The sequence below is a fragment of the Tupaia chinensis genome, unplaced genomic scaffold (genome assembly GCF_000334495.1).
Source record: "Tupaia chinensis unplaced genomic scaffold, TupChi_1.0 Scaffold000116_2, whole genome shotgun sequence".
NCBI lineage: Eukaryota > Metazoa > Chordata > Mammalia > Scandentia > Tupaiidae > Tupaia > Tupaia belangeri.
In genome coordinates, this window is record NW_006159581.1 from 60,198 (window position 1) to 73,834 (window position 13,637).

A 13,637-nucleotide genomic window follows, 5' to 3' on the forward strand; every position below is an offset into this window, starting at 1 on the left:
CCGTCTTCCCCCCAGCCGGGGCTGGCAGGAGCGGCCTACTGCTTGGGGACCAGGCCACTCACCAGGAGAGAAACAGAGTAATGAGGGGTGTGTGCAGGCCTGTAGCCGGCGGATTGTTGAAATACTGCCATTTCCCACATAGGCCGGTACATCGTTGTGGCCCTGAGCCCCTGGGTGTCTCATTGGCATGCCGGCCACCCCTTTCCCCCCTGGGCAATTCCCTGATCCTGCAATGAAGCGTTAACGTCTGGCATATGGATGGAAGGGCCCCGTCTCGCCCTATGCGCGGTGTCCATTCCGACTGATGGTAAATTATGTGACTGTCTCTTCGGGCTGTACGTGTCGGTGCTTTTGTTATTTCAGTCTCTCCCAACCCATCCCACGCTGCGGAGCCGTTACAGGAGGTGGGCGGCTTACTCCCTCCTACCTGTCCTGCTGGCGTGTCAGGGCCCAGGGTTTATAAAGCTGTGGTGACAAGAATCATGACGGGATGCCCCAGTGGCACGTGGGAGCTCAGAGTCCCTCTGGTCGAGGTCTGATGGAGAGCCAGGGTGCTTCTGGGTGTGGGTGTGCCTGTCTTCTCTGCTTCCACCTTAAATTCAGCCTTGGGACCAGCAGTTGGCGTAATGGCTATGTTGCTGGACCCCCATGTGGTGGACTGTGGTTTGAGTCCCGGATCCGGTGGCTTAAACTCACACCGGGCGCGTGTGCGTGCGTGTCCAAGATCCCTAGAGGAGAATGGAGGAGAAGGGATTGCCGAGTGGCCATCCCCCCTGGGGGGTGGTTTCTCGCTTTCTGTGTCTCTGTCTCTGTCTGGCGAGTGCACGTGCCCTATAGCAAAAACCTGTCCAAAAACAAAAAAAAAAAATTCAGCCTCCTCCTCCCACCGCCATCTTTAGGGATTCTAGGACTGGAAAAAGCTCCCCAGGGCCCAGTCTAAACTCTTCACCAATGGGGAGACCAGACCCCCTTCCCAGGTATTTCCTGCACCTGTGTGGCTGCTCACCCTGCCCCTCCCACTCGGGCTGACCCACCGCCAGGCTGCGGGGGGGGGGCGCTCTCTCCAGGTCAGGGGTAGGCTGGCCCCTCTGTGCAGGGCTGGGCTCCCCGCCCCTCCTAGGGAGCTCCCCATCTTCCCGTAGCATTGCCTGCCCCCTCCTCACTCCCCCGCACACTCTGGTTCTAGATCGGAACCTTCCCAAGGCCTCATCCCAGCTGGGACGCCCCTTCCTGGTTGGACGCACAGCTGCAGAGGGAGGAGGGAGACCGCATATGCGCGTATGCGGGTTTAGCACCCGCAACCTTTGGGGACTGCCTTGCGCCCCCATCAGCGGGCCGAGGAGGCAGCGCCCTCCGCTCCTCCCGGTAGGTTCTTCGTTATCGTAGAGGACCCCTAACGGCACCTTCTCGACTGTCCAAGTCCCCAAGGAGCAAAGCCTAACTCCTCGATCGCAGGAATCCCTCATGTGGCTGTGGAAGCCCAGCCTGGCACCGGCGTGTGGGCGGGAGGCCCTGTCCCGGGGAGCACCCCTCCTGCGCGTGCCTCGGGCTGTGCGTCTGCCCGCCTGTGCTGCCCCCTGGCGCCGGTGCCACTGGCCGGCCCGCCCGCAGGGCCCGCAGAATAATCCCTGCCCCTCGGACGGCCTTCTCCTCTGCCCTTTCTTCGTCGCCCGCCGAACCCCCAACCCAGAACGAGGTCCAGTGCAGGAGGAGGTCCCCGATCTTATCTAACTGGGCTCAGGACGGAGTTTCGACCGTCCCAGTCCCCAAGGAGCAAAGCCTAACTCCTAAAGGCTCACCCGCGTCTCCCATTGCGCTCTCCAAGTCCGGAGGGTTCAGACGCCCTCCGGCCTCCTGGCCTTAGATCGCGAGATCGGTCTAAACGGGCTGTCCCACCCGCCTCGCCGCACCCACTCCCGGCGGCGCAGGGCCAGGCTGAGGTTTCTCTGGCGCGCACTCGGCAGTCGGTGCCAAACCCACAGAGTCGCCTCCAGAGCACAAACGGGAGTGTCCCCAAAGGTCTCTTCTGGTCAGATGCTCTGAGTTCAGAGGGCTTTTCTCCACGGACACAATGCCACACAGTCACTCAAACAACATTTGTAAACAGCGGCTAGGTCCCCGGGCCAATCCACGACAGCCGATTTAGCGAGTGTGCCAACCAACACCGCAGAACAGTTATGAAGGAGCTGTGCCAAGTGGCAGCGCAGGATGCCAGGACCACAGCCCTCTCCTTGCCGCAGGCTTCTCCCTCCCCTCCTGCTGCCGCTGCTGCCGGGGCCTGGCGCTGGGAAAGATGGGAGGAGTCTTAGGGGCCAGGCTTCGGAGGAGGAGGTTGTGGGGCGGGCAGGATGTGGGCAGTGCAGGTGTCCTGGCGTCGGGACATGTGGGAGCTAGCAGGCCCTCCGCTGGCCGTGGGCCATGGAGGCTTCTGGGTGGGGTAGGAAGATGAAGGGGAGAGAGACAGAGGCTTTGGGGCACTACTCTGAGTTTGTTTGGAACAGAAGGGAAACCTTGTCGGAGGGGCTGGAGTCTGAAGTTTGACTCTCACAGGAGTTTAACTTGAGGGGCCGGCAGGTGGCGCAGGAGGGTAAGGGCGCTGGACTCCCACCTGGCGGAGCGGGGTTAAAGTCCCGCACCTGACGGCCTGCTTTCTCACTTTCTCTCTCCTCTCTCTCTTTCTCTGTCACTCTGTCCCTCTCTGGTCAAATGAAAATAAATAAATAAATAAAGTTAAATGAAATAATTCTTTAAAAAAAAAAGCAATGGAGTTTAACCTGAACCCTGAAACTAAGGAGTCTTAGTCTGGTGTTTGAAAAGGTAAGCGACGTAGCAGAATTGTACGCAAGGCCGGCACTGGCCGGACGAGGTGTCGGAGGAGGGCGCATTCACACCATCCACGGTGGCTGAGGAGGGGAGGCTGGGGCTGGAGGGCAGTGAGGTTACGGAGGAACGGGCCCTCTGGCCTGTTGCACCCTGGCAGCTGCTTCTTGGCTTTGGGCTATACTTACCGCACCTGTGACTTCTGATAAAAACAAACACAACTTGTATAATACGGACCACTGTACCCAGGAGTACTGCATATTCCAGACCAGGGGCTGAATGTCTCCCTTCCCGCCCTCGCTGGCTGTGCTGCATGCTGGGATTTGTAGTTTTGCACGGACAGGGCAGTGGGAGCAGAGAGGAGCTAGGGAAGAGGGCAGGGCGAAGCCTCAGGAAGAAGTCCTTGTGCAGCAGGGCATAGTTTCTCCGTTTCGTGGTGTGCAGTCCCTGTCCCTGCAGGTTCGGTGTGGTCAGCAGGGAGTGTCAGGACCACATCCGGATTTCTCCCTGGTCAGCTGTGCAGTCCTCAGGGAGCTTATGTGAACAGGGCATGCTTATGTGTCTCCAGGTAAACCTATTCATGGGAGAAGTCGCCCTGGCTGCTTGTAATTGGCCTTCTCCTTTTTCTAAAGAGGTTTTTGCCTTAGGGCACACACTTGCATTGGTAGTCGAGGGGAGACAGAGACAGTGAAAGGGACTGTGAGAAATCATCCCCCAAGGGGGAGGCCCCATTGTAATCCCTTCTCCATTCTCCTCTCAGGATCTTGGGCACGCACACAGATGTGCCCAGCGTGATTTTCAAGCTGCCAGGTCCAGGACTCGAACCGCAGTTGGCCATGTGGATAGCCACTACATCATTTGCTGGTCTCATAATTGGCCTTCTCTGATGTTTTTTCTCCATTTTGGGATAGTTTCGTGGGAACTGGCACCTGCCCACAGACTGCCATTCCTGAAGGAAAGACCTGTCCCACTAGTTGTTGAATGAAGACCAGGGACATCTATAAGGACACCTCCTTTAGGGCCACCCTCAGACAGCCATGATAGTATTATTATTATTATTATTTGCTATAGGGCGCATGTGCTCACCAGACAGACAGAGAGAGACAGAGAGATAGAAAGTGAGAAATCACCCCCCAGGGGGGATGGCCAAACTGCAATCCCTTCTCCTCTCAGGATCTTGGGCACGCATGCACATGCGCCCAGTGTGAGTTTAAGTCACCAGGTCCAGGACTCGAACCGCGGTCGGCTACATGAGAGTTGAGCGACATAGTCATTACGCTAACTGCTGGTCCCCCATGATAGTATTATTGATACAAACATGGATTTTAGCCTCAGTGAGCACCGCCACAGCCCCCGGCCTTCCCCAGTGGGAGAGAGCGAGTCCATCTATTTGTTTATGTTGCTTTGACCTCTCTTTTTATTAGTGATTTTTAATTTTTTTTTGCTATAGAGCATGTGTACTTGTACTTGCCAGAGACAGAGACAGAGAGAGGGAAAGTGAAATATCACTGCAGATGGGGGTTGCCACACTGTAATCCCTTCTCCTCCATTCTCCTCTCTGGATTTTTGGGCACACAAGCACACACTCTTGGCGTGATTTTCAAGACACTGAGTCAGGGACTCATACCATGCAGTTGGCTATGTGGGATCCAGCCACTTTAACCTGTATGCCCCCTGCTGGCCTACTGCTCATAACATCGTTATTTATTTATTTATTTATTCATCTTTTTCTTTTTCTTTTTTGGGAGAGGTTTTTGCTATAGGACGTGTGCGCTCACCAGACAGAGAAAGAGAGAGACAGAAAGACAGAAAGCGAGAAATCACCCCCTGGGGGGATGGCCATGCCGCAATCCCTTCTCCTCCATTCTTCTCTTGGGATCTTGGGCACGCACGCACACACGCCCGGCGTGAGTTTAAGCCACTTGGTCCAGGACTCGAACTGCAGTTGACTACATGGGAGTCCAGCAACATAGCCATTATGCCAACTGCTGGTCCCCACTGCTCATAACATCTTACTTCCAGGTCGAAGGTCTTTTGATTCCCAAGATGTGGATGGATAGTTTCCAAAGTTTAACGGACAGAGGCCGTGTTGGATATTATGGCAGCTCAGGTAAGGGTCATGTTCCAGGTCTTTCCACCTTGCCTGTGAAGGGCTCAGACTCCATAGAGACTGGGGCCGAAGGATGTGGCTCCCGGTGCCGTGTCCCTGTGCTGTGTTCGCATCTCCTCAGGGTCTGGCTACCTGCTGGATCAGGCCGTGGGTCAGTTCTCCTCACTAAGTAAGGTGCACCTATTCTAGATACAGAGTATATATGACTCTGTCTTAGTTTTGGGGTTCAAGTTAAACTCCTTTGAGAGGCAGCCAACCACAGAAGCTGCTCCTGCCAATAAGAGTTCCATTTCTCCCCATCAAACCCAGAGGCTAGTAAGTAAAAATATACTATTACCAGTGCTCGGAGAGATTCCTTATAACTGCAGTTTCCCAGTTATGGTTATTTTTATTAATATCTGTAGGCTTTCTTTCCTTTTTAGCCCTGCAAATCTATTGAAACAAACAGAAAAAACAGACAAGACCCAAAAGCCAACAAACATGTTCAGAGATATCTGGGTTAGGGAGAAGATGAGAAATAGCACCGTGTTGCACTGGGGTCCTGGGGACAGAGGTACTCAGACAAAACAGCACGAATGGCAGGCGGCCTGGGTTTGGGTAGGGTTGACAGACTTAGGGCCAAGGTTGGCACTGATGTTGTCTGGGAGGAGGCCTCTCTGTATTTATTTCTTTTCTTTTGAGAGAGAGATTTTTCCTATAGGGCGCATGTGCTCGCCAGAGAGACAGAGACACAGAAAGTGAGAAATTACTCCCTGGGGGGATGGCCACACCACAATCCCTTCTCCATTCTTCTCTTGGGATTTTGAGGATGCACGCACATGTACCCAGGGTGAATTTCAAGCTGCTGGGTCCAGGACTTGAACCTCGGTCAAGTCCATGGGAGTCCAGCACCTTCACCACTACTCCATCTGCTGGCTTCTCTCTCTGCGTTTCTAACAAGGGCTTCTCCTCATTTAGCCTACCAGGGGTGCTTAGTTTCCAACTGGGCTGCACATGTAACTTGAGCACCTGTTTTCTCATCTGCAATGTGAATAATATGTGCTCTGTAAGGAAAAATTCTTTTTTTTTTTAAGAATTATTTTATTTAACCATTTATTTACTTAATTATTTTAACTTTATTTACTTATTTATTTGACTAGAGTGAGAGAGAGAGAAGGAGAGACAGAGGAAAAGTGAGAAAGCAAGCTCCCAGGTCCAGGACTCGAACTGCAGTCGACCATGTGGGAGTCCAGCGCCCCAACCACCATGCCATCTGCTGGCCCCCATGGAGAGAATTCTCATAATGACAGTCTTCTGGAAAGAGAGAAGGGGGACCTGGCCTAGCCACCTGGCCATGTTTCCATGCCTTTGTGGCTGAGGATGTGCTGGTGTCGGGGCCGCTGCTGTCACACATCTGATCTCAGAGCTGTCAAGTCTCCATACTTCTTTTTCTTTTTTTTTGGAGAGATTTTCACTGTAGGGCGCGTGCGCTCGCCAGACAGACAGAGAGAGACATAGAGACAGAAAGTGAGAAATCACCCCCCAGGGGGGATGGTCACGCCGCAATCCCTTCTCCTCCATTCTCCTCTCGGGATCTTGGGCACGCACGCACACGCGCCCGGCGTGAGTTTTAAGCCACCGGGTCCAGGATGCGAACCGCGGTCGACTACATGGGAGTCCAGCGACATAGCCATTACGCTAACTGCTGGTTCCCCATACTTCTTTTTCTTTACCTTATTTTTTTTCTCTTTGCTACAAATAGCACAATATGATTCACAGCAGCTTAAGCCCCAAAGGGAATTTGTTATAAAAATATTGAGGTTTCTCAGGCTTTGAAGGAGGTGTTGATTCGTAGGGAAGAGTGAGAGGAGTTCCGGGGCCTTGGGATCATGGACTGTGTCCTGGGAGTGTGGCCGCGAACACCACTCGGCAGAGCGGATCTCAACACCTGTGTCTTTGAGCACTTCCAGCGCAGATTCCTGGAGAACAATCCATTGGCCTAACTTGGGTCATCTGTCTTCCCGAGACTCAATTTCCTGTGGCTGAGGGCCCAGTGTTACAACAGAGATGCAGGAAGCCTTGCGGTGGAGATGCAGGGGTGTGTGTGTGTGTGTGGTGGGGGCGCTGTTCCCAGATAATGTGGAATACCGGGATGACCCAAGAGGCATCTGTCCGTCCCTCCTTGGTTTCCCTCTACACACACCCCTTTGTGTACATTTGGCCAGCATGATCCAACCAGTCCCTCCGGGGCCACACTGCACTCCCTGGTGGGGCAACCCCGTCATGTTCAGCTGTTGCGGCCATCTCGTCATGCGCTCTCTGACCTCGGAGGCAGCATCTCCGCTCTGCCAGCGTGTACTTTGCTATTCTGGCCATGAACGCTCCTGACCATGCTAGCCAGGGCACTGTGAACTTTTGCTCTTCTAGACCCCTTTCTTAAAAGAAAGAAAAACAAACTGTATATATTTTTAATTTATTTATTTAATTGCCAGATGGCGTGTGCACTTGCAAGAAAGAGAGAGAGAGACCCCCCAACGGGGCGTGGCCGTGCTGTATTCCTCTCTCCTCCATTTCTCCATCCCATCAGGATTTGGGGTGTACATGCACACGTGCTTGGCCTGTTTTTCAAGCTGCCTGAGCTGGGATTTGAACCATGGTCAGCTCTTTGGTTTTCAGCTCCTAATCACTATGCTACAGGGTTGGCCCCTTACATATTATTTAAAGCTAATCTTTTAAATTTATTAATTTTTCCCATGAGTCAGAGAGAAACAGAAACAGAGGGGTAGGGAGACACCACCCCTCCCCCCAACAGGTTCTTGATGCCATGGTTTCCCCGTAGCCTCAGTCATCCCCGAATCATGGGCACATAAGTACCCTTGTAATCAGGGAGGTCTCTAGATATGAACCTGGAACCTTCCCAAGTAGTTCGTCCTCAAAGAGTGTTGGGTTTTACTATTGCACCACTATCTGGTCTCTCAAAGTAATTTTTTTTTTCTGTGTAGGTATATTATATATTAAGATATATTCTGCAACTTAAACATTATCATTTTTCAGGCTGGCTCCATGGTGAAGCAATAGTATGCTGCTCAAGAAAAGGTAGACCCTAGGACCAGCAGTTAGCGTAATGGCTATGTCGCTGGACTCCCCCGTAGTCAACCGCGGTTTGAGTCTCGGACCTGGTGGCTTAAACTCACGCTGGGCGTGTGTGCATGCGTGCCCAAGATCCTGAGAGGAGAATGGAAGAGAAGGGATTGTGGCGTGGCCATCTCCCCTGGGGGTGTGTGTGTGATTTCTTGCTTTCTGTCTCTCTCTGTCTCTCTTTCTGGCGAGCGCAAGCGCCCTATAGCAGAAACCTCTCCAGAAAAAGAAAAGCTAGACCCTCAGACAAACAGCAACTGAAAGAATTCACCAACACTGAACCAGCTCTTTGAGGAGTACCGAGAGGAGTACTAACCTACGGGACACTGTGAAGCCAGTCATAAGGAGGATGTTCGTAACAATGAGTGCTTACAAGAAAACAAAAAGCAAAAAAGATGAGAAATAGACACCCCAACAATACACATCAGGGAGCTGGAAGAACAACAACTCCCTCCTGACCCCAATACCAGGAGAAAAGAAATAATAAAGATTAGAATAGAAATAAATGAAATGGAGAATAAACGAACTATACAGGAAATAAATGAAACCCAATGCTGGTTCTTCGAGAAGAAAAACAAAATTGATACACTGTTAGCTAGACTAATCAAGAAGAACAGAGAAAAGAACCAGATAAATCTAATTGCAGTGAAGCAGGCAATATTACAACAGATGTAACAGAAATATATACCGTCATCAGAGAATACTATGAGTGACCATACAAGCGAGAAAACCTGGATGAGACGGATACTTTTCTGCACACATATAATCTACCAAGACCGAATCAGGAAGACATAGAAAGCCCGAGAATATCAATAACAAGCAATGAGATTGAATCACAAATAGCCTCCCAATAAAGAAAAGTCCAGGTTTTCCCTATGGCTTCACTTCTAAATTCTATACAACTTTTAAAGACGAGCTAAACTCCATTCTACTTAAACTCTTTCTCTCTTTTTAAAGAAGAATTATTTATTTAATTGTTATTTACCATTATTATTATTATTATTATTTTAGAGTTTTTTGCTATAGGGTATGTGCACTCACCAGAAAGACAGAGAAAGACAGAAAGTGAGAAATCACCCCCCAGGTGGGATGGCCATGCCGCAGTCTCTTCTCCTCCACTCTCCTCTCGGGATCTTGGGTATGCGCACACATGTGCCCAGTGTGAGTTTAAGCCACCGGGTCCAGGACTTGAACCGCAGTTGACTACGTGGGAGTCCAGTGACATAGCCATTACACCAACTGCTGGTCCCACCATTATTACTTTTAATTTGACCAGAGAGAGAGACAGAGGGAGAGAAAGTGGTAAATCAAGCCACCAGGTCTGGGACTTGAACATGGTTGGCCATGTGGGAGTCCAACACCTTAACCACCATGCCATCTGCCATCCCTACTCAAACCCTCCCCAATTTATTTTATGAAGCCTCCATCAATCACTCAGATCCCCAAAATAGACAAGGATATAACAAAGAAAGTAAACTATAGACTAACATCTATGATAATCTGTGGCAAGCACTGCATATGGAAGCCATCTCGAGCTATCCGCCCCCTTGTAAACCATTAGGCTTCACTTCCTCACTGAGCAAACCGTTTCTCAGAAATCATGTGACCAACCGTTCTCCCCAGAAGTGGTTGGGTTTCTAGGCAACGGGAGAGATCCACCCACATCAATGATTTGTTCATGCTTTTCTATCTCATTTGCATTTCGGGCAACCAATTGGTTCCCACCAGCTGTATATAACTCGCCGTTTTTCCTGAATAAATGGAAGTAGACAGAAGAAGACGACTTGATCATTATCTCGTATTGTGTGTGTGTGTTTTTGTCCCATCTCTCACTCCCTCCCCCAAGGAACCTGTTCAACTGTCCCGCAGGCCGGGACAAAAATCTAGATGCAAAAATTCTCAGTAAGATACTAGTAAATCCTATCCAATGACACATTAAGATTATACAGCATGACTAGGTAGGCTTTATTCCAGGGATGCAAGGATAGTTCAACATATACAAAACCATAAATGTAATACACCATAGTAACAGAACAAAGGATAAAAACCATATGAACATATCAATTGATGCAGAAAAAGTGTTTGATAAAATACAACATCCCTTCAGCAAAACTGGCATAGAAGGGACATTTCTCAACACAATAAAATCCATAGCTAACATCATACTGAATGGGGAAAACTAGAAACTGGAACAAGATGAGGCTGCTCACTTTCTTCACTCCTTTTCAGTGTAGTGTGGAAGTCCTAGTCAATGCAATCAGACAAGAGAATAAAATAAAAGGCATTCAAATATGGAAAGAAGCGAACTTATCTCTATTTGCAGATGACACGATTGTATACATAGAAAACCCAGATGAATACACGCACACACAAAACACCTCCTGGAAATGATAAATGAATACAGTAAAGCTGCAGGATACAAAATAAAAATACAAAAATCTATAGCATTTCTGTACACCAACAATGAGCAGACTGAGGTAGATTTGAAGAAAGCAATCCCATTTACAATAATCACAAAAGTCTAAGATACCTAGGGATAAACCTAGCCGAAGAAGTCAAAGACCTCTACAAGGGAAACCATGAAACGCTAAAAAAAGAAATGGAAAATGACACACAAAAAAATGGAAATACAAACCATGTTCCCTGATCAGAAGAATTAATATAACCAAAATGGCAATTCTACCCAGATTGTTCTACATATTTAATGCAATCCCAATCAAATGACCAGAGAGATTCTTCACAGATATAGAAAAGACAGTCATAGAATTTATCAAGACTCATTAAAAACTTGTACTGGCAAAGCCAATCCTGTGCAAGAAGAGTGGAATAGGAGATGTCTCACTCTCTAACCCAAAAATATATGATAAAGCTGTGATAATCAAAACAGCATTGTATTAGCACAAAAACAGACATGTGGACCAATGGAAGAGAATATACCCCAGAAATATACTCTAAAATATATAGCCAACTGATTTTTGACAAAGAGTAACAGTCAATCCAGTGGGAAAAGAAAAATCTCTTAAGCAAATGGCTGGGAAAACTGGGTATCTACCTGTAGAAAAATTAAACTGGACCCCCATCTCTCACCATTAACAAAAATCAACTCAAAATGGATCAAAGATTTAAACTAAAGACCTCAAACTATAAAACCACTGGTGAGAAAACACAAGGGAAATTCTCGAAGACATCAGAATAGGCAAAGACTTCTTAAATGAAACTTCCAAACACAGGCAATAATCCCAAAATAGACAAGTGGGGTTACATTAAGTTAAAAAGCTTTTGAACAGCAAATGAAACAATAATTAGAATGAAGATACAGCCCTCAGAATGGGAGAATATAAACTCTCAGATAAGGGAGAGAAAACACAAGGGAAATTCTCGAAGACATCAGAATAGGCAAAGACTTCTTAAATGAAACTTCCAAACACAGGCAATAATCCCAAAATAGACAAGTGGGGTTACATTAAGTTAAAAAGCTTTTGAACAGCAAATGAAACAATAATTAGAATGAAGATACAGCCCTCAGAATGGGAGAATATAAACTCTCAGATAAGGGAGCGATAACTAAAATATACAGGAAACTCAAGCAGCTTGACACCCCCCCCCACACACACAAATAATGAATCCAATTAAAAGATCAACTAATGAACTGAACAGACAATTGTCCAAGGAAGACATCCAAAAAGCATATGAAAAACAGCCAAAAAGCATATGAAAAACACTCAACATCCCTTACCATAAGGGAACTGCAAATCAAAACTGCAATGAGATACCACCTAGCCCCAGTTAGAATTGCTAAGATTGGGAGCAGAAGTTGGCATAATGGCTATGTCGCTGGACTCCCATGTGGTTCAAGTCCTGGACGCAGTGGCTTAAACTCATGCCAGGCACAGGTACGTGTATGCCCAAGATCCCAAGAGGAGAAAGGAGAAGGGATTGCAGCATAGCCATTCCTCCTGGGGGGGTGCTTTCTCACTTTCTGTCTCTCTGGCGAGCATAAGTGCCTACAGCAAAAACCTCTCAAAAAAAAAAGAATTGCTAAGATTAAACAAATTAAGAATCATAAGTGCTGGCGAGGCTGCGGTGAAAAGGGAACTCTCCTACACTATTGGTGGGAATGTAAATTAGTACAACCACTGTGGAGATCAATATAGAGGTTCTTCAAAGACCTACAATCAGAACTACTGATCCAATAATTCTGCTCCTGGGTATATACCTAAAGGACAGAATGCACTTGGTCAGAAAAACATTTGCAAGTCCATGCTTAGTGCCTGGATGTGCAATAATTATTGCACATTATTCACAATTGCTAAGACATGGAATCAACCCAAATGTCCAAGAACAGGTGAATGGATTGAAAAAGTGTGGCACATATATACTATGGAATACTACTCAGTCATAAAAAAAGACTGGCATTTTATAGAAAGTGGACAAATATGGAAGATTTAATGCTAATAGAAGCAAGCCAGACTATGAAAGAGAGGCATTGCATGTCCCCATTTGTTATATACCAAATGTCTATACTCTATGGCAGAAACTCAACGACTGGAAGACATAAAAGCATGGAAAGCAACTGTGGATACCAGACAGAGTATGGGAAGAGGGTGGGAAATGGTGGGGGGGAGTTGAGAGGGAGGGAATCAAGGGGGAAAAATCAAAACATTCAATGGACATAAACATGGAAAATTATCTGTTGATGACAATGTGTATGGTAATATCTTTGACTGGACTAACATACATTATATTCATGCTGGGGAAATTCATTTTCTATATTGTAAAGACATACAGAGATTTAATATAAAAAATAAGAAAATAATAATAATAAAAAAGAATTCCATAAAACCAGAAAGTTAAAAAGAAAGAGAAAGAAGAAAGAAAGAAAGGAAGAAAGAAAGAAAGAAAGAAAGAAAGAAAAAAAAAGAAAGGAAAGAAAAGCTAGACCCTGCATAGCAACTGTGGTTCAAATTTCACTTGTGTGAGACTGCCTAAAATCTGATGGGTTAAAGGACTGGAGGAAGGGAATCAGGGAAAGACCAAACCCTGTGGAGGGTGCTCATCTTCTTTTTTTTCCCCTTTTTTTCCTTTCCTCTCACTCTCACATGTGTGTGTATGCACTTTATCATTAACAAAAGAGAAAAAATTAAGTTATTTTTTCCTATCTTAAAAGAAATGTAAACATTTTCTTTCTCTCTCTCTGTTTTCCCACTAGACGGCATGTATGCTTGTTGGAGAGACAGAGAGAGAGAAGGTGAGAAGGTACTCCCCTTGGAGATGGTCACACTGCAGTCTCGTCTCCATCTCTGCCTCCTGTCAGGATTTTGGCCACACACGCCTGTGCACCTGGTGCGTTTCTCAAGTCACCTCATCCAAAACTTGAAAGGCATGTTTGGCCAAGGGGATCCTGCCACTTTAATCACCACTCCATGGGCTAGTATAATTTTCATGGGTTCCCAGAAGTACTTCTGGCGACCACTTTTTTTTTTTTTTCATTTTTTGGAGAGGTTTTTGCTATAGGGCTCATGCGCTTGCCAGACAGACAGAGAGAGACAGAGAGACAGAAAGCGAGAAATCACCCCCCAGTGGGGATGGC

The 13,637-nt window shown here is 47.6% G+C and overlaps 1 protein-coding gene across 1 annotated transcript in view; it reads left to right on the plus strand.

The window, feature by feature from the left end:
• The window catches only part of COL11A2 (collagen type XI alpha 2 chain), a 40,071-nt gene extending 37,762 nt beyond the window's left edge, over positions 1–2,309 (plus strand). Inside the window, 3 exon segments of the mRNA XM_014586180.1 lie at positions 1,187–1,365; positions 1,865–2,029; positions 2,138–2,309. Coding sequence (XP_014441666.1) covers positions 1,187–1,365; positions 1,865–2,029; positions 2,138–2,309 — 516 coding nt within the window.
• The last annotated feature ends 11,328 nt before the right edge of the window (positions 2,310–13,637 follow it).